Consider the following 21,616-nt stretch of genomic DNA (forward strand, 5'->3'; position numbering starts at 1 on the left):
TGAAGTTTCGGCTTGCGGAGGAGCGACTCTAATCTTCGAATCCCCCACCATTTCCGCGCCACGATGTCCCGTCAGGGACGGGTCGATTCAGTGCAGTTTAATCAAGTTGTTGCGCGAATTTTTTTCTCGAGATGTTCGAAGAATTGAAAAAAATTTTTAAGTTTTTTTTTTGAATAATTACTAATCCATATTAAAATAAAATGCATTATAACATTAGACATGGCTCAATTATTCTTTCGACTGATGATCTTATATTTTCCATTTTTTGATTTCTGTATTTTGTATCTATTTATTTTTCCATAAATAATATTGATTATCTGTACGAATTAATAATGGTCAAGCATAATGAACATAAATACCCAAGATAATGCTGATTTCGCGTAATTCCCATACGTCATTCAGATTTCAAAATTTGCCCGAAATCGCTTTTGACGCGTGTCGACAACGGGTGCCCGATTACGGCAGCGTACATCGTCGCCGCCGATCCCGATCGGCCGTCGTCGTAGATCTTCGCGTTTTCTCGGCGGCGCGTTTTAAAGAGACGAGGTTTCACGGTCTGCCAGCATTTGCCGCAAGGCCTCGTAGGTAGGAGGTGTACGAGCGCTTCGCGCTCGCTCCAGGCACGGGCGCCACTCCTCTCTTCCTGCGGACGCGCAACGAATTGTAATTGGCCCCGGACTGACTCTCGCGGATTAGATTGCAATTTATCTTGGCCTCTTTGACCCGACCGTGCGCTCCCCTCGACCTCGCGCGCCCTCGTCGGGTTAGCCACGCGCATCCTCATCTCCGCGGTATAACTCGTTCCTTCGCGGCCGTAGATCGGATCGAGTGCCCAAAAGGAAACCGCGAAAAATCCCGGCACCTATTGTAATAAAGAAATTACATGCTCGCCGAAACGATAAAGATATATTGTTGATTAATAGCGATATGGTCGAGTATGAAATGCAAATCAGTCTGCGAAATATGTAGAAGTGATGAGAATTTCGATACATAGGTTTTAGGTTTGAAAAGTTACTGTTAAGTACTAGATATAATAGTGATAATTTAGAAGTGAAATCTTTGTTTATTTTTTCGGTAATTTTTTTAATAATATTTTTTTTCATATTTTATAGAAAAAATTGTAGTTTGCAACTTTGATGACAAACTTATAAAAGAAGAAGCAAGCATTCGTATCCGCATCCAACGTCTTTCAAAGTTTACTTCCTGTTTTAAGAAAAAGTTTAAAAAACTGTAAATGAAAACAGATTGTTTGTCAGTGTCAGGAAATAATAATCAATATACATTTTGTCAACTGTATCGTAATCGATCAAGTATGACGTCTAAAACAATAACAAAAAAAATGATTACCGAATAATCGAGCAAATTCATTTTTCCGTCAACAAGATCCAATTCAGCTCGACGCGGTTCGCAAAATTCGCTTATGAACGTACTATTGAGCAATGTTTTGTGAGAAGAAAGTAATCGAATGACGCTTCCTCGGCTGTTTTTAAAAAAAAAGCAAAAATATTGCAATCTGTAACAGTACAGCTTGACCCATATCTCGAGAACATGTTAACATTGATGCGAGCGAGAGCTCGATACGCGTTCGTGGTCAATGTAGCACTTTCACAGTTTCTGAAAAATGGAAGATCTAGCGCTGCTATCAAGTATCTTATTAGAAATAATTTGTTCTTGTATTCTGTAGAAAGTTGCAGAAGCAATAACATCTTGTCTGCAAGTGATTTTTAAGAATCAAAAGATGCGTGACTAATATAGGGTTATCTATGTAGAACGATTTCGAGAATTTAATGTCGTTAAGATTGCATTGTACTAATAAGAAACTACAATCCTTTATTTTAATGTACTCACGTTTACTTTAATCTTGTTTTAATTTATTGCTGCTTATGTATCTTGCTTGAGTTAAATCAAATACATATTTCTTCATATTGAGAGAATTGTCCTTCTGTCAGCAAAACTGTTAATCGTGCTCGCTTTAGGGCAGCTAAAAAAGAAAGTAATTAACATTTAAATAAAAAGTTTTTTCTGGACATTATCTACTATTTTTAATATAATAAAATGATTCTTCTATCAATATATATAACTTCCTCTTCTATAATAGAATTAAAACAAATAAAAATTTTGAAATATTATTAAATTGCGAGAAAAATCATTTTAAGAATCGTTATATCCCTCTTTTAAATTCTTCTGTATCCTTTTTAATTTGAGACAAAAACATTCTTTTTAAAGTTAATTTGTCTATGATATTAGTATTATTAAATATAATCTTCTTGTTAAATTGACGATATGTGTCAAGAAAGCGTTCGTAAACAGTTTAAGTTCAATGACTTTATCATCACGACCTGGGATCAATTATTAGTCTGAACGACGTTAAAATGTGCATACAAAGAAAAAAGTAGACACTATTAATAATCTTATCGAAAGAGAACTCCACCCACAATATCGAATATGAATTATTCAAACATCATCGAAACTTCCGCGACTTAATTGTTACCCTTAATAAGCTATACAGAGATTCAGATAACAGATCAAGCTGGATTATTTACGATGCTGTCCCCGATTGAAATATAAGCCTCGAGTTAAAAATTAAACGATGTAATTGACATATTGCGACTTGTGCGCCTCTGTTAGCTGTAACGTCGTACATGTTCCATGTGCGCGTATATGAATGTGTAAATGTGTGTACAAGATTAAATAATTGCTCCAACATACATTATGTGACGGTGGACATGGAGAGGACTCAAGACATAAGGTAAATTGACTTAACTACTAACATCCATTTTAACCATAAACGCAATTGAATGTGACGTAACCAAAACAATTATATAGTTTTAAATGTTTGTCTACTTTTTAAATGCGCACCGTGTGGCTAACAAAGTTAAGACTAATATGAGGAAAAATTGTAATACAATTGCAAAAATCAAATATCTTTAACATATAGTGCACACTATCGCAATGCGTGAACATACAATCGCATTTCATTATAGGTAAAAAATACTTGTAATTAAAAATACTCGAGTTAGAAATACTTGATTTGTATAAATATTATTTTATAAGTTTGTAATAATAAATTAACATATCTATGAATATTCTGTATGTAAGTTTGTTTGCAGGAAAAATAATTTCTGAAGAGGAAGAGAAACGGCAAAATTCTAATATGCAATGTAGAAGGATTCCAGGTAAAGAAAGAAATTATTATTTTTCCTTGTTAGAATTGTATAATTCGGCTCTATATGGGCTGAAAAAAAAGAATTTTATCAGAGTACGGAGATCTATCACTATTTTATTAAAAATGTAAAACAGTTGAAGAGAACGCTCCAGGTACAAAGATGATACAGTTCAAAGTGCGTACTTTTTTTAGCGAGAGAACGACTCGTAGAATTGAAGTAACAGCGTCGTACGTCAAAAATAGTCGTACACGCGAGCGAGAAACGTCTTTTATGCGTCGTGATATCTGCAATAGGCGCTGTCCTCGATGAGTTCCTGAGGAATCCATTCCTCTGCCGGAAACTGGTTCGAAAGAGTTGCCGCATGATTTTCCACTTCCTTGAGGACACGCAACAAATTTCCACCCACTAATTTTTTTATATCCGTCGCGGACCATCTACGATCTCTAGTCAGCTCGGCCAGAAGTAAGGGGTAACCGGAAACGTCCGGCAATTCTGTCGGGGGTCTAAATAATATGTGAATATTTGCTTTAATCACCTTCACCATTTAAGTCCATTTGAAGTTTGTACTTTCATCGTTGCAGACACATAATGCATAATGCAATAAAAATATAGTTCCTTATATTTTTAATCTATATATAATCAGAGACACAGAGAGTTAATTGTGTGAAGTTATTTCTACAGCAAAGAATTAGAAGAAATAGAATATTCTGCCTAAGCTAGTCTTTTTAACAAAATATAATTAAACATTATTAAAATTAAATTACATAATAAAATAATTATTAATTAAATTATAAATTATTATTAGTTATAATTATACAGAAAATAATTTGAGATTAAAGTTTACTCAGAATTTAATACTTCAATTAATTAATCACAATAAGAAATAAATAAAGACAATATTTTTAAACGAGTATTGTCATAACTGTTACTCGGAAAATTATTGAAGAGATAATCTTACGCAATTTCCTTAAAATGATTCTCATTGGAATACATATAGATGATAAAGATACGATAATATTATTGGAACGTTTTCAACTACCTCAGTATCCCATCGTAACCAGCACCGAGACCCACGTGATTTACGCCAGCTGTTCGTCTTATGTGATTGATGTGAGCTGTAAAAAAAGCACAAACGCGTTACGTCTCGGTTTCGTTCTTTATCTCAAAGTTTTTGATGTTCAACTACGATTTTAATGTTTTCATCTTTTTGATGTTTTTCACTATACGCGTTCTACTCACACACCTATAATATCATACATAGAGGCCTTATCGCTGCAGCTCAAATGCGCGCTGTCGAAACTGACCATAACCAGACCACCGTTGAGAGACTAGAACGATATCAGAGATGAAAGACACGTGATTATTATTCGAACAAATATTATGCCATTTCACGTTGCATAATAATCTCATGTTAAATAATTTCTTGTTTCTGCGAAACAATTAAAAATTATTTTTCAAGTCGATAAACGCGTATAAAAAAAAAATCAAAATAAATTAGAAAAATCAACTTTCGGTCAAGAGTAGCTTAGAGTTAAACAGACTGATAAGGAGGGAGTGTCTTTTTTGATAAAAAAGAAATCGATTTTTTGTTTTTGAAATCTTCTTGTTTAAGATCTTAAGAATATTTGTGTAAAATTTGAAGTTTAAATTGTCAAAGTTATAAATTATAAATCGACTCAACGTATATTTGGGAGTACACGACAGCTACTTGAGCTTCCTGCTAAGCGAGCAGTGCAATATGAATAGATTACATTGTATTTTGCGAAGCTCTGAAAAGACCAGTGAATTACTAGTGATATAGCTGATTAACTGTGATACTTGATATGCCATTATTAACTGTACTTAAAATTTTAAACGCGTTTATCTCGAAATAGCTTTTTTGCAATTGATTGATGATTTTTAAAAAACTATTCGATTGATCGACTTGAAATTTTAACTGTATGAAAAAAATATCTTTTTATCATTTAATAAACAAGGAAATTGATATACTATGTATATTTTTTTAATTGCAAAAAATCGATCAATTTTTGACAAGTCGCCATTTGCTCAATTATTTTGTCTGTTTAATTATTTGTTTCAAATTATTTAAATGGTCATGTCAATCAGCAATTGAGCGACGTCATGGTCAAAAAGGGGATAGCAGGCGGAATTTTTAATAAAAATAATTTATATTATTAATAAAAAAAAGATTGTAATTACTTAATTATACAATAAAAACACGTACAAAATTTAAAATTAATTTACCATAATTTCGCCAATAAAATAGTCAAAAAAATCGATTTTATTGATCAAAAATAATTTCTCTCTTAATTTTCTCCCGGATGTTACATATATCTAGCGTGTTCAACGATATTTTTCGGGATTTTTGTTTTTTTTCTTACCAAATTCCGTAGTACGTCGTCCGGGACATTACTTGAGGAATTGCAGAGTGCTTTGGCGGCACTATGCGAAAATATGACCGGCGCTTTTGTCACTGCGAGAGCATCTCTCATCGTTCTCACCGAGACATGTGAGAGATCCACGAGCATGCCGAGTCGATTCAGCTCCCGAACAACCGCTTTGCCGAACGCTGAGAGGCCATCACTGTGGAAATCAGAAGGTGCATCCGAGTTCGGATCGTCGACGGAGCATGAGTCCGCCCTGGAAATCAAAATCGAGTCTCTGGAATTCGATTGTCAAATTAAAGATCCATAAAAAATATAGATGCAACAAAGATTTTTGAACGAAAAAATTATCTGTAATGAAAGAAAGAGTTCCTATATAAAGATAAGATTCCTTATTTATATTTTTTACAAGATAAAAATAAATTAGAGCTCTCGTTGGAAAAATCTAGGGACACATTTCTTTGTCAAAAGTTACTTAATATTACTTAATATTACTCGAGTAATGAAAAATATAATAAAATATTTGAAAAACTCTTAATTGCAGACGATGTTTATTTTCTATTTTTACAGATAAACCAAGATATATGTCGCGATATAATTTTTAAAATAAATATTTAAAGGGTTAAATATCGAGACAATTAGATTAGATAGTGACATCATTAAAATCTCAAATATACTCAATCTGATCGAACGGCTTAAATAGATAATACATTCAAGTTACATTTTCTCTCAATTTAGTCTTTATCATTTTTTTTTACTTACCTTGTACCAGTTTAATTGCTAAATAAGACATTCTTATGTAAGCTCTTTCAAGGATATATCAAGTAAATCGAAAGATTGCGATGGAGAAGCATACATTAGCTAGTACAAGATGCCAATTTGCTCTACCAAGGTTCATTCCTTCTCGTTGTTTTTGTGTTCGCGACCGAACTTACCATGGTGTGTTGCACTTATGGGTCAGGGTCATGTAGCGTGCGCCCAGCCGATGGAAGCTCCTCAGCACCGCCATGGAAGTGCCGATGCTGTGACCACCCTCTATCCCTACTAGACTAGCGATCACTCCGTCTCGGTGCGCGTTTTCTAGTTCGCCGCTCGTCGTCACCAGTCTGATCCGCTTGGGGTAGCGCGACGTGAATCTGCGCACAATGTCGATCTGCTCGAGGGTGAGTTGCACGGCGTCGAGGAATTGTGCCTCACATGGCACGTAAGCCGACCAGAATTGTGCGCCAACGATCCCGTGTTCCAGGCGAATCAGATCGGTCTGCCACTGCGGACCCCAGCTGGCGTTGCGCGACAGGTCCTCGTCGAAGGGGAAGTTACCTAATTTCATGCTACCGCTGTGCTTCCGTAGATTCCAGGCAAAATCGTTATGCCTGCAAGATTCGAAATAATGATGTAGAGATCTAATATTATTATTATTTTATTATTTGATATTAATATTAATATCAAATAAAGAACAAATTGTTTTTAAGCTTTCAAAAAATTCATAAAACTTTTACAGATCTACTTTATGTATCCAAAGTATAAAATCTATTCTTTTCCACTTAATTTATATAGAAGATATAAGACAGCTGTGTTACCCATCAATCAGAGGAATCTCTGAGAGCATTCTTCGAACCACCTGCAGTCTAGCTTCCAACAAATGAGAGCTTCGAAGTTCTAAAGCGAGAGGCAGACCTACTCCAGCCACTAAGGCACATCCAAGGAAGAAGAATCCAGTCATTACTACCCATCTTCTTACAGCGCTTCGTCCTATAATATTGTCGAATATTAGAAACAGTGTCTGCTTTTTCGATCTAATTTAGATATTTTCATAATCTTTAGATATCTCTTTCTAATATAAATATATGTAATAATATATTATTTATATATGAATAATATATTAATATTCTGAGATATAAATATATGTAATAATATGCAAATATTAATTATATAATATATGTTTAAACAGAATTTAAAATTGTCATGAAACTATCTAAAAATATGTTCTAATTTGTAGCCCTTTTATATCTTTATAATGTATTATTCTTAAATCTATTAAGCAGGATTTGTGATCTCTATGCATGTTTATCGATAATTGGACAAAATCAATAAAAGATATGATAACAATCAGTCTATTCTAAAGAACATCAATGAGATAATCAAAGCTGAATCATCTTCAACCGGAAAGATCAACCGAGCGTAGATGGTATCTATTCGCACGTGAAATCGCCGTAACCGAAACTTCGATCTATCATCTCTGCAACCGACATCGCGATGTAATCGAGAAGATCGCCGAGCCGTAAATAGAAATCATATCAAATTGCCCGTCACGTCTCGCTACACTCGTCATTTCTCATCACTTGATGACTTCTCTTCTTCGCTCGTGGAGCTTTATGTAAGCAAACTCGTTGACGTGCGAAATTGGAGAAAATAAAGAAACTGTCACGCATTCGGCTATCGGAAACGTCACGAGATCATAGAATAATCGCGAGAAAGCACATCGGCGATCAACTCAGCGGTGAAATTAATCTGATTAAACACTTTTTGAACATTATTTATGCTGATACCAGCAATTATAATTGCTAACATACACATATGTCAATTTACGTAAATATAAAATCTATATTTAATATTTAATTCTAGAATTTTGTTTAAATAATATTTAAGTTATTATAAGCTTTTGCATCCTAAGAAAAATTATACTTAATTAATTATTCGAGATACATACATGATCTGATATAAAAAAGATATGTAAAATTTTAAAGTATATAATTTTTTCTATATAATTTTTTTTTCTCTACATTTTACGATTAAAATAAATTGATAATCTTAGGAGAGAAAATAAAATAAACTTTTATGATAAATATAAAAATTATGTAAGCTCGTTAATATTTAAAAATAAAAATATATGATCATAAAGACCGATTACAAGCAACCAAAATATTTAAAAAATATTACAAAAAGTTTAAAAACTTTTTAGAGATGTTGTTTATTATTGATACCAATATCATAATCATTCGATACTGTAAACATAACATTAATAACACAATTTATTACATAATAACGCACATGTTATTAATTTTTTGTTTACAGTATTGAATTATTATGATTAAGTTTTTAAACCTTTTATAAATTTTTTGATTATTCGTAAGTCGGCCTATATTTATTTTTAAAATTTTATGGCATGAATAAAATTTTTCAGATATTCTAATTTTACTATGTACAATTTTTTTATTCACTCACTGCTCTCTCTTAGTGGTTCTTTAGCCTTGTTGAAGGAAGTTGAAACACCCGTGTCCTTGATGTGGTGAAGTGCATCGCCGTTAGGCAATTTTCTCATGAGTTCTGGTGAGGAGAGTTGCAGGCAGGTCTGCAAAAGAACGTTGATTTACAAATCTACAAAGTAGTTTCAACGCTGCGTCTGTAAATTCTAAAATTACAATGTTGCACAACTATTTATCCGTGTCGCATGAATGTCGCATATTACGCCATTAATAGCCCGTAAGTTATGAAAGATATACATACCAAAGCAAAACGTGTTTGCCTTGAAAAAAAAAGAAATAAATCTAGAAAAATTCTGCATAGAACATCTTCGACTTTTTACAGTCATAAAAATAATATTAGTGCAGAGTTACTACTTTGTAAATTATTAATTTTACATAAATTATCCTCATACACATTATTCTCGTAGCTAATTTTATACTGAAATATTATGTTTAAAATACTTCCAACTCTTATAAATATATAATATCTCTCTCTTTCTCTGTCTGTCTGTCTGTCTCTCTCTCTCGCGCTCTTATATTAATCTTATTTAAAAAAAATTTTCTCTTTTCGTAAGTGTAAATATTTTTTTATTCTTATTGTAAGAAGCTTTAAAAATTTCTAGTAAAATTTAAAAAATAATTTAACAGATTTTTGATAAATATTTTGATGAGAATATATTTTTTTATAAAACATCTTTAGTTATATATTACTCTCAAATTCTTTTTACAATAAATAAAATAAGTAATATTTTTCTTTGAAATGTTATAATTAAATTTTTATTTTTTTTCTTTTCTTTTTAGAAAAAAATCACACTTTAAAAACAATAAAGATTTTTAAAATGGTATATGTGTATGTGTTTATGTCCCGTAAATTATACTTCAATGAATGATCTCAGGAGTGTTTTACAGACCCACGACAAGGCAATTATAAGGAAGCTTTCGAGACTGATATAATTAACGACGGATTTTTAATAACGTTCATCGTGTTCTACCTACTTCCAGGATGTCGACTTCTTTTCTTCTTGGGGGCGGAGACCGATAAACCATGCCATCCTTACCGACACCATAGAGCTCGAACATCTTTCCACACAGTCACGTCGTCCGTCCGTTCCTTACCCTCGTACCAGGGTTTTTACTGATATCGCCACTATCGAAAGTACTGAGGGAACAGCGTCTCGACGCATCGGGCGTTGGCGCACGCGTCAACCCCCATATCGACCCGACCTGGAAAACGGTACGAATCCAAAAAATTATTAACAACCAAAGTATTCGTGTCGAAAAGACGTTACTTGTCTCAATCCTTTTATACATAATCCGCAATTTGGCAAAATGCATACTAATTAATTATTATGCATATATTTTGTGCATATTTATGTTATTATTTATAAATATTATTTTTGGATAACAATATACGCACGAATATGTAAATGCAGCACAAATCACGTTTCATTAATAATATCTTTATGTCTTATTAGAAATTTTCTGCGCGTAAATTAATTTACAGTAATTAGTTTTTACGTTTCTACGAAGAGTATCATTTATAATTTTTTGTTTTTCCAAGGATACCAAGGAAAACTTTTGCATAATAATATATTAAAATTTTATGTGTAGATGTGAAGAATATATTTTTGCCTCGGCATATCTTATGTCTTAGTCAGTACAATTTGATTCTTATACATCTATGTCCATATTAACGATATTAATTTACATTCAAAAATCTGAATTGATATGATATCACGATATCTTAGGAACGGTCTTGAAGAAAAGCATCTTAAGACATATAGTTATCAAATGTTCGTTAAAATGTTTATTACCAGAGAGAATCCATACTTTCCTGCTCGTTTTTAATATTCCAATAAGTACTATTCTATAAAATAATCATGTATCGAGACGTAAATTCTTCGAAAATGTAACCCCACAGAAATGGAGATGGTAGGGTTGCTTCCTTCCGTCTTCCCGCGCTTCCTTAGAACGAAAGCGCGGCTGTGCGCGACGGTGGCGCCATCGGGAGACCGTTTCCGCAGCCGCGGCACCACGCCGTCCGCGAGTTCGCGATAATAAAGAGCGTTTCCTCCCCTCCTCCCTTACCGACCGCCATATTGTTTGCGATCTCGTGCACGTCGTTCTCTCGCCTCGCATTTCTCGCAAGTGTGTGCAGCGTGCTTCCGCGGCCTGTATAACGCAATATCGACAAACATTTCGCGCAAAGGCAGCATGAAGAAGATCAAGGATGTCTCGGACGAGGACGATTACGAGGTGGACGATCCGGACGATCCGGAGGCCGAGGGTGCCTCCGAAGAGGAATGGGCCCCCGAGCCCGGAGCGGAGGTAAGATCCACGCCACACGCAACGTGCATCGTTTTTTCATCCTACGTCGAATTTATATTTCCGATTCCATCCGAGCGATGATCGTAAAAGGATTACGATTCCTCCGCGTGCGATAAAGTACCTGTCAAAGGATCGCCGACATTCCGGCGGACATCTCGCCGCCGAGTAAATTCAGACGCGGCGCGGAAAAAAAATTTTATGGCGATTACACCCCTCCCTCCGGTGTATTCATTAATTTGCATTTCATTTGTACATGTTGCAACGAGTGCGAACACTTGCGCTCCGCGATTAGTACATTGTAAGCGAAGTGTTAAGTGTTAGCGGCGGGCGGCGACTCCCCTCTCTCCCCTCCCCTCTCGTACCGTCGTACGCTGTGAGAGACGCACGCGAGGTAAGATGTTCCTCGCGCGCACCTCGCCGTTTCCGGCGCATTCCCACATCGAGTCAGATCGCGTGTCTGCGCCGAAACGTCGACGACATCGCGTTGTTAGAGCGTATCTTTCGAGCTATGGCCGTTTCTTCTTCCGGCTTGCCCCTCGCTCTGTCCGCATCACGGCGGCCATCCTTGCCGGCCGGTCGCCACTGACGATAAGTGGCGCCACGTTTTGAATCACCGGAGGCGACGTCACAAGCCGAATTTTTTAATTATGCACATTTTTTATCAACAGATATATCGTTACACACACACACATATATATATATATATATATATATATATATAATTAATATTAAATTACTGTAGAATTAATATTCTTTACTATAATATAATACAATTAATATGAATATAAGAATTCTTACATGTATGTGTATATAGTGTGAATTCTATATTATTATTTATTTTATATTAATTTAAAACTTCAAACATGCATCTTAGAAAAAATGTAATAAGAATATTTTTTAAATACTTTTGATTATTAAATGTATTTATTTACTAATATAAAAAAAAGGATCACTTTAATAAATTAAAAGTCTTGATGATAAATATATATCACGCTTAGTTCAGAAATATATTTTATTTTAATCTAATATTTATTTGTAATTTTTCATAGAGTGGTACTAAAATAAGGCCACAAAGGGAAACAGCAAAAAAGCGGCAGCATTCTGAAGAAGAAGATGAAGAAGAAGAGGACGAGGATGAAGAAGAAGACGAGGATGAAGAAGAAGAATCTGATTCTGATACAGGGAAAAAACCAAAAAAGAAAAGGCGTTCTAAGAAAGAGGATGAGGATAAAGACGATGAGGACGACGAGGACTCTGATGATAACAGTTTCAATGAATCAGGGGAGACTCCAAAAGATTACACAGTAAGTTATTAGGACATAAATAAATTAATTGTAAACTTTTAAAATGTTATACATAATTAATTTCTCTCTTTTTTTTACAGTCTGGTTCATTTGTTCTTGCAAAAGCTGACCTTGTATCTAATAAAAGTAAAACATCTAGTAAGGGTAAATCTGATGTAGAATCAAGCCCTTATCCAACCTTGTGGAGGATAGATGGAAAGGCACTACTCCAAAAATTTTTACCTTTTGAGGAAGATGGGAAAGTACTGTACAAAAGCACAACGACAGTAAGTACATCATTTTTTAGAATTAAAAATAACATTTTCTATCATTTGTTGAATTCAAACATAACTGGATTGTGTAAATTGATATTTGATCAAAAAACTGGAATGGCCTTGTATCAATTATATTTATAAGCATAACAATTAATAGAAAACAATTCATTGTATTTTATTTCAGTATTCTGGATGGCAACTTAGTAACAAAGACAATTACTTAGCAGTCCAGGTGTCATTTAAAGTGCAAAGTAGACAAGAGACCATTGTTGAACTTCATTTTGATCCAACGCAACAACAAGAAGTTGTAAAGTATGTAATTATATCCAAAATTGCTCTATAATTGCAATAGTTAATAAAATTAATATTAATGGATTTCTTTGTACGATTTTCAGGGATGAAAAAGAAGACTAAATTAGATCGAGTGTTTGCCCTTATTTGTTTATATACATTCTAAGGAAACATATGCTAAGGAAAAAAAAAAACAAAACATCCACATCTCAACATGTACACTATCCACAAAACATATTTACAGTTTAAATGTACACATGGATGAAGTTTATGACATGGTATTGTAGCAGGTTCATATTTAAAATATAAGATTGGATGGACCATGGTTCTGAGTTTATTATTGGGGGTAGCTTTAGCTATAATTGATACCTCTGACAGAATATGTGTGTGAACTTACATTACCAATAGAACTACTCGCAAGCATGCATCGTATTTACAGAATTTAGTAAATGCAACATTTGATAATTTACAAATGTTATGTCTTTGACAGAAATTAAATGTTACCTAATGTAATCGATGCATGTTGATGTTAATTTTTTTTATATCATTGTTAGTTTACTTATAATTTAAACTATTTTACAGACTCAACATTGGCCTTTGTGACCTATGTGGCCATTTCAAGCGCGCCCTTAGACAGAGACAAGCAGAACCATCACCTTGAAGTCCCTCATTACAGCAAGAAAATAAAAATTATTTTAGCAGAATTACAAAGAAATGCTGTAGATATTGAGATAAGTTGAATGACTAAAGTAAAACATATGATTATATCAATATATACCACATACATATATTATCTATTCTTGAATCAAAGAATAGAAAAAACACTAACTTATATTAATGAAATATAATAAAGGGGCTCCATAGGTAATATTTATTATGGTTCCTGTAACTGCTACGGGCGACGCTGGGCCAGTTCTTGTGCGTATCACTTAATCATAAGATAACAAAAACTGAGAAACACTTTCATTAAACGAACTGCATTTATATCTTTTTCTGAATTTTATATGAAAGATCAGTTATACAAAAAAAACTTGCATTGTTGATCAACATATTTTGTCTGTTACTTTGTTTAAATCTAATTCAGATTTCATAATATATATATAAAATTGTATTATTTCACATATCAATTTATATCGCCATACTTTTGCTATTAAATTTATGATTTGTAATGCTTAAATAAGGATATACTTTAAGTGAATCTTAATTATTTTAGTATAGACGATTTATTTCTATAAAGTGTTAAAAACAGCATGTTTAGCTGATAAATCTGATAGATATGAAGACAGTGGTTAACACGAAAAAAAAAAAAAATGAAAATTGTGGTAAATATTTATTGAGTGCTCCCACAATTGTACATTGTACTTTATTTCTACGATCTTCTTATACTTTATTTATAACTATTTTTTTTTGTATCTAGTATGTCTAGAAAGTACGTATCTTATTTGGACTTTATCACATTTGATATATATTATGCAAGAGAAATTAGAAAATATAGGTACAGAATTTTATTAATTTATTATGTAAAATGTGGATATTCATTACGTAGAGTTACATAAATGAGTTGATAGTGTTCCAAAGTTTCTCATTTCTTGCGAATCATTTTGATTGAAGTCTCGTATTTCTATGTTAATTATAATTTTTTTGTAACAAAATGTAATTTTTTTTTTATTAAGTGATTATATTATGACTTAAGAAATATTGAGTAAAATTACATTTAATAAAATAGGTAAACTTCCAATTGATGTTAGAATTTTAAGCATTAAGTAAAAAAATGGACAGACTTATACATTTCATAATATACATATATATTAATTTAATATATCTAACATTTTTTTTGCTCCTGCCCAAATATATTTTTGTAGAAAATAAGTTTTGTTATTATCAAATAATTGTATAATGATCAATTCTAATGTTATTCTAAAATTACATAAATATAATTCAATACTTGGAGCATTTTTGGAGTTTGTTTTTCATTAAAATGTTAATCGTTAGTATATTTTAAGTTATTTTGAATATCCTTATTTCTGTATAAGTCGGAGATTTCTTTTAGTATACCAACTATAGATCATTATCAATGTTAGATTAAAGCTAAATAGGTGTACATTATCTATAACTACGATGTATGGTTTGTGTAACATATCAATATTCAAGAAATACTCATCAATTGTAATATGGCAGCATAAATTAATTCTCAATAATTTATATTCAAACAATCATGAATTTTTTTTAAATTTCTTATCTTGAGATATATTTCCTTATAAAGGAAAGAGATAAAGAATTTATAATTAATAGTTGGATGTGTTATCACTGTATGTCGATAGTAATTGTAAAAGACTAGATCTAAAATTCTTTTTGCAAAGTACAGAATGACCAGCATTTGTTACGATCAAAACTTATTGTGAATGTAATCATTTAAAAAGTGGTGAAAGTATCAAACTTTCATTATTACTTCATGCCCACATTGTACACTCTCACATATAATTATACATATATAGTTATCTTCTTTGTGTTATTGTACATATGATTAAAATATACTAAATAAACTATACAGAGACATTATCAAACATGAACAAGGCATTATTATATCTTTCTAATCATAATTAGACTAATAAAAATTATTAGAATTATAAGATTATATCTAGCTCATACTAGCTAGATACAAGTATTCAATCAACAAACATAATTATAAAGTAATAAACTTGATATTTCAAACTTAATGAGTATGTTAAGTGTGGTCTGGGAATGTTTTTTGACGCGTGTACATTTAGCATTCTTTTTTACGTTTTATTTTTTTTTTTTCAAAAAGTATATCATTTGCATAACAATGTAACAATTAGAATATGAGTGAAAGATAAAAAAAAAAAAAAAAAAAAAAAAAAACAATCTAAGGCCAAGGTACACTAAGTCAGTCGTTTCGAATAACTTACTCGAGATAGAGCTCATGAAAGTGTCACGTCAAAATCAACATTTTAATAGTTAAACGAGACGACACAAAACTCAATCGATAGATCTCATATGTATTAATATTGCCGTTTAATTACTACTCAGATATTGATTGTGAATTTTTTTTCTTCCAGTCAGTTCCGAAATACTGTTGATATGTTCAACTTGATGTATGAATTCACTTACATTGTCATAAGTTATATTAATCTTAATCATCATACTCAACATAATATATTTAACAAAATATTCTAATGATAAGTCTATTGCATCTTTTTTGTTCATATACCAATGTCTAATATATTAAATAAAATTCATAATAATATTTTCATCTTTCTAATTTGCATTAAGTAAAAGGTATAAACAAATATACGAGTTATAAATAGAGATGTAAATATATATACAAAAATTTGTGCTAATATTTTTATAGCATATTTAGCACAGAGGTAATTATATGTATCTTTTTGTTTTACTTCTTTGATTTTAAATATATATTTTAAAAGTGATTGTTCTTATGTATATATAGAAATATCTGTTATTAATGTCTTGTAAAAGGCGAGCTTCGAAAATATTTGAGATTTCTAAAATAGAAGAATATAGATTAATTCACAAAGTGTAATAGAAAGTTCGATTTTATAAAGTATTAATTTTTTACCCTGATACACACATATTCAACTATATCACAAGATTATATATAACTACACAGTTAACCATTTTTCTTTTTCATCAAAAATAGCAAGTAGACTTTTTTTAACGATCTATTTAAAATCCCGGTTCCATTCTGACTGATAAAACGTTACTTAGCATACCACGAATTTCTGCCACTTCTCTCCTACTTTTTGCTAGCCTATCCTCTAATTTTTTATTTTCTCGCATTATCTTTTTCATTTTCTTCCAATATTTCCGTTTGTCGACATGACGGCAACAATCTGGACAGTTCTTACTACGCTTACAATCTATACAAACTTTATCTTTGCAACAACAAATTTGATTATCTTGCATGCATGAATGTTCACCTGATGCTGAATTTTCTTCTATAGATTCCAAGCGTTTCATTTTATCGGTAGTTTCACTAATCTCTGATAGTGGAGACATACAATTAGGTTCTCTAAATGAAGATTCTGTATCTATTGTTTTCAGTTCGTTTTCTAGGAATTCATCTTCGGTTGACTCAAGTGATTTCAGTGCATTTAGTTGCTGTGTACTGCTAGTTACATCACTAGATACTACCTCTTCATTATCTATGTTACATTCAAATATCGCATTTGGTACGCTAGATCTAATAGGTTCGCAATAATGGATTGCAGTTGTATCACATACTCTAGACTGTCTTTTGAGACTTCTTCTCTTCTGCATTAATGTGCATTCCATACTTTGGCTTTCAGTAGTGCGCATTGCGCTATCGCTAAATCTTCGCCTTCCGTCAAATACTTTATTTCCTAAAGTTTTAGTATTGCACGACCCGTCGCTAGCCCTTCGAACATCAAGAAATTCATGTTTTGCATATTTTGTAGGAGTTGTATCGAATGCATTACACTTCTGTTCATTATTATCTACATTTATGCCGTTTTGAGCAATATTTAAGCTATTCACGATCTCCCGATTGTCTTTTAATAATTGGTCAGTTTCGGTAAAATCGACAATATCATCAAATGACAATTGTTTCACTAGTTTCTTGTCATTCTTGGAAAAATATGGATTTTCAAACGTTATACTTTCTTCTAAAGATGATTGTTTTAATTCTATGGATTCATTAACATCCAATAAACTATTATGACTATCTGTATCATTGGACGCAAAATTTGTATCATTGGAAGATATTTCAATTAAATTTCCATCACATCCGAAAGCAAATGATTTTTGTCCTGCAAGAGAAATTTTATTTGATATTTATAAAGTAATAATAATACAGATATAAAGTGTATATTAGTACGAAATTATTTGTACTGAAATTTTCATTTACCTATAATCATACGTTTGTTACGCATATCAGGACTCTTGGAACGTGGCTGTTCTAAAAACTGCCTGTTATCAGGAGACAACACAGAAAGTCTTCCTGAGTTTTGATATAAGGAACTGTACTGCTCACAATAATATGAATTTGTATCCACTTCATGATTTTCGTGTTCCCGTAAACGTTCCATAATTTTTTGCACAATTTCTGATGGAGCTACATATGGCGATCCTTTCCAAAATTAAAAAATTTTTAAAAATAATACATAATATTTGGCTGTATATTCATTATAATCAATAACAGTTAATGCCATCGAACTAACAATAAATATCAAATGATATATAAACTAAAAATGATGAAATATACATGACACTTGTGAAAAATACAAAATACAGGTAATTAGATAGATAAATTCTATAGCTTATGTATCGCAATTAAATATTTTTAACAGATTATTGTAACACAACTTAAAAAATTCAAAATGCTAATTTACACACAATATGAGACATTTATTAACTCTATCATCAATAGCTTACATTTTAAGTCTATGTTCTTATTGCATTAGTACGCATCATCATATTTACTTGTGCATATATTAGCATGCAGATTAAGCAAGATTACACATAGATTTATTGTCTACAATTTGATAAAGTCTATTATTATATATATACGATTATTACTACCACTGAGCATCTTGAAAAATAAAATCATAAATTTCTACTTAAAATAGCAAAACATTGCGTATTTGATAACCTTTATACTTATATGTATAAACTCAAAAGCAATGTGAGCAAAAATAAAAAATTGTAATTTTTACTAAAAAATAAAAACATAATAGTACAGACAAATAAAACAGGTTTTCTAAGTTTAATTAAACTGTACACACATCAAAACAATTTTGTCTACAATTTTTACGCGACTTACAAAATTATTTGGTCCCGAGTTTCTGCGCTGTCGGACGCGTATAGATGTGCATAATGCGCTATAGCTTCCTACAAAATTATTATGCTATACGGCAAATGTTTATGGGTTTATCTTATACCCCAAAAATATAATTTTAATAATCATTAACATCATAAAGATGCTGCTGTATTTCATATACTAAATATATAGAAATTAAAAGATGCTTATAAAAGCATGTTGAGAGATTAACGAATTTAGAATTATTTCTATTTTTACTTTTACAAACGGAAATTGTATTTTATTGTAGTGTGATTGTTATTACTGAACAATCAATTTTACCTGTTAGGCCTCTATATCCTAAAGATACCGAATCAAAAGATTCATTAGTCTCTTGTTGTTGCTTAAGAAACTCATCTACAGCAATGCCTCGTAACGATGATGGCTGAAGGAACCTCTTAGGAATGCGAGATATTGGATCGTTCTCCCGCGGACTGGTTGAGCAACCACCAAAACCAAGATCGAGTAAAATTGCTGTCGGATCTGCTTTTCGTAATTCTAGTAAACTTTCAACACTACTGCAGTGACTGCTATCCGATTGAAAACTCGCGTCTCGTGCTAGTCTATGAGGAAGTGAACTGCAATTCACAAATAAATATTAATTCTAATAAATATTCGTGATTTAATACAGATTTGCAAAAAAAATATTATAATTTTGAATTTGTTAAATTACCTTGGAAGTATTGGTGTATTCATTGTTGATGAATTAGGAACATTAATAGGCGCTGATACAGTCATGCTTGGAATCTTTGAATCTTTAGGAAATGGAATGTTTTTAGGCTCTGTTGGTGTTAATGGTTTATTCGAGTTACATTCTTGACATTTGTCTGTAGTGTCCGATTTTGTAGGCAACGGTATTGAATCAATCCATTGCTGAACTGGTCCATCAGTACGCCGTCTCATTTCCCAAATTCCACGTAACCAATCTGTTACTTTTAGAATAGTTTCCTTGCCCACATTTTCTAATTCAGTGATTCAACATATGCAATAATTAATACAATAAAATCATATAATAATTATATAATAATTAATTAAATTATACACAATAATAAAATGTCACAGTTATTAAACAGAAATTTTATATCATTAAATGTTATAAATAATTGTTAAAATATGTTTATTACTATTAGAAAGTTTATCTATAAAATAAAGTCAGTGAGGCAAATTAGTGATAAAAATTCTAAAATTTGAAGATTAATACATATTTAAAAACAAGTTATATATATAAGATAGATATAAAATATCCATTTTCTTTCTTTATGTCAATTTTATGTAGTGCTAAAAACAAACACTCTATATAGCACTCTAATATACTTATACATAACATATTTATATAAAAAAATCATTTTTATTTGTATGTTATAGGGACAATTCCTTATTTTGTCATTTTAATATCATAAAAATATTGCATTCTTTTATTGTGATGACAAGATATTTAACATGCATATAATAATATCATTATAATATATACAACATGCAAATTTTATTTTTACTACTCGTATGTTAATTATAAATTTTCTTAATGGTATAGTAATATCATGCTGCAAAGTATCAAAGCTTTACTAAAATAGTATTCAAAGTGAATTATGTGTGCACGATAATTTTTAATGTAAACATTAATATGATAATGCCGATAAAAAACATTCTTGTACATTTACATAACTTGAACATGATGTCATATATATAGAATATTGTCTTCTAATAAAGCTTTGAGACAATTCTAACTATACATTCCATTCTATGTTGTCAACGTAAATCGAGAAATACGTAACATTATTGTTGATTAAATACCTGGATCCATATCTTTCGGATAGCATGAAGATAGAATATTGTAAAAAAAGCTGTATGCTCGCGCTCGCATGTATATGCGTATCACGTGCCATATTACAGTATTGTACTACGTCAAATTTATATTACGTGCGATTACGAAATTGTAGTAGATTTAAACGAATGTGGAATCGCTCGGGCTGTGAATGAAAAAAGTATAATACCGCGATGCTTACCTTCGTCCAATTTAAGCGAACGATCATACACGCTAACGAACGAGCGCGATGTTTCTGCGACAATCAGAGGGACTCGAAACGCATGTCCGCGTGACGTTTTCACAGCGATTTGTTTGCGGCGCGGAATGGTTGAGACTGGTCCACTTGTCACAGTGTCCGTGACGGTTGACGGTCCGTCACGGCCACGTCATCTGTTCCGACCGTCAGTGACGGACGGATGTGTTTTGAAACCCTAGTAGCGTTGACAGAATAAATACAAAGTGGCATTTTTCCTCTGTAGATCGAATTGCGTGATTGTTTGATTTCGGCAAACCTAAAAAAAAAGCTTATTAACTCTTTAAATTACAGGTTTGATAATAAATAAGATTGATATAAAGATTAATAAAGTATGTGTTTTAGATTAGAGCTCGCAAACATTAGATTTGAATAGATATTTGAAAATGACAGACAATCAATGATTATTAGATTTTGTTTGTTTATATAAAGATAAGCATTCCTTTGGTAATACAAAATTATTTTTATATCAATCAAGAAAATATATTCTAAATACTTTTTTATCTTATTTACATTTACGAAAAACTTTTTTCTATCTTATTGGTTATGATTTCTTTAACATCCTGTTATATGTATACGCGGTTGCTGGTGAGATTAGAATGTTCGCTAATTTTGTTACCCTACGCATGCGTACGATTTGATAAGAAACTTCTCTCTATTGATGATAGATGGCATTTGCTTGCAAAATCTGATGACATCAATTTTATTTTGTATATGTTTATATATTTTCCA

At 31.7% G+C, this 21,616-nt stretch overlaps 3 protein-coding genes across 9 annotated transcripts; 1 reads left to right on the forward strand and 2 right to left on the reverse strand.

Moving 5' to 3' along the window:
- Window positions 1-254: 254 nt before the first annotated feature.
- Window positions 255-10,817, reverse strand: LOC140663025 (dipeptidase 1). 5 transcript variants are annotated; one of them, XR_012046208.1, is made up of 10 exons: window positions 10,627-10,817; window positions 9,793-10,020; window positions 8,777-8,903; window positions 7,132-7,303; window positions 6,487-6,924; window positions 5,549-5,807; window positions 4,411-4,495; window positions 4,207-4,282; window positions 1,849-1,981; window positions 255-862 (listed from the first exon to the last, which is right to left on the reverse strand). XR_012046208.1 is itself a non-coding variant. In XM_072886868.1 (9 exons), the coding sequence occupies exons 2-9, from the start codon at window positions 9,874-9,876 to the stop codon at window positions 1,921-1,923; spliced, it is 1,302 nt and encodes a 433-aa protein (XP_072742969.1). In that variant the 5' UTR covers window positions 9,877-10,020; window positions 10,627-10,817; the 3' UTR covers window positions 255-1,920. The 5 variants fall into 5 exon arrangements, 2 of the variants coding, with proteins under 2 accessions (XP_072742969.1, XP_072742968.1); XR_012046206.1 differs by adding an exon at window positions 3,350-3,670 and having other exon boundaries at window positions 255-1,981; XR_012046207.1 differs by lacking the exons at window positions 255-862; window positions 1,849-1,981 and adding exons at window positions 2,003-3,235; window positions 3,350-3,670.
- A 54-nt stretch (window positions 10,818-10,871) lies between these two features.
- Window positions 10,872-13,646, forward strand: LOC140663028 (uncharacterized). Of its 2 annotated transcripts, XR_012046209.1 has the most exons (6): window positions 10,872-11,124; window positions 12,174-12,428; window positions 12,509-12,694; window positions 12,867-12,994; window positions 13,078-13,251; window positions 13,556-13,646. XR_012046209.1 is itself a non-coding variant. In XM_072886872.1 (5 exons), exons 1-5 carry the CDS (start codon window positions 11,011-11,013, stop codon window positions 13,094-13,096), a joined length of 702 nt encoding a protein of 233 aa, XP_072742973.1. In that variant the 5' UTR covers window positions 10,872-11,010; the 3' UTR covers window positions 13,097-13,298. The 2 variants fall into 2 exon arrangements, 1 of the variants encoding a protein (XP_072742973.1); XM_072886872.1 differs by lacking the exon at window positions 13,556-13,646 and having other exon boundaries at window positions 13,078-13,298.
- Window positions 13,520-21,580, reverse strand: Olf186-m (Ki-ras-induced actin-interacting protein-IP3R-interacting domain olf186-M). 2 transcript variants are annotated; one of them, XM_072886865.1, is made up of 6 exons: window positions 21,398-21,580; window positions 20,831-21,143; window positions 19,501-19,789; window positions 19,110-19,405; window positions 17,877-18,098; window positions 13,520-17,778 (listed from the first exon to the last, which is right to left on the reverse strand). In XM_072886865.1, exons 3-6 carry the CDS (start codon window positions 19,728-19,730, stop codon window positions 16,676-16,678), a joined length of 1,851 nt encoding a protein of 616 aa, XP_072742966.1. In that variant the 5' UTR covers window positions 19,731-19,789; window positions 20,831-21,143; window positions 21,398-21,580; the 3' UTR covers window positions 13,520-16,675. The 2 variants fall into 2 exon arrangements, with proteins under 2 accessions (XP_072742966.1, XP_072742965.1); XM_072886864.1 differs by lacking the exons at window positions 20,831-21,143; window positions 21,398-21,580 and adding an exon at window positions 20,619-20,823.
- Between the last annotated feature and the right edge of the window lie 36 nt (window positions 21,581-21,616).

The sequence above is a fragment of the Anoplolepis gracilipes genome, chromosome 2 (genome assembly GCF_047496725.1).
Source record: "Anoplolepis gracilipes chromosome 2, ASM4749672v1, whole genome shotgun sequence".
NCBI lineage: Eukaryota > Metazoa > Arthropoda > Insecta > Hymenoptera > Formicidae > Anoplolepis > Anoplolepis gracilipes.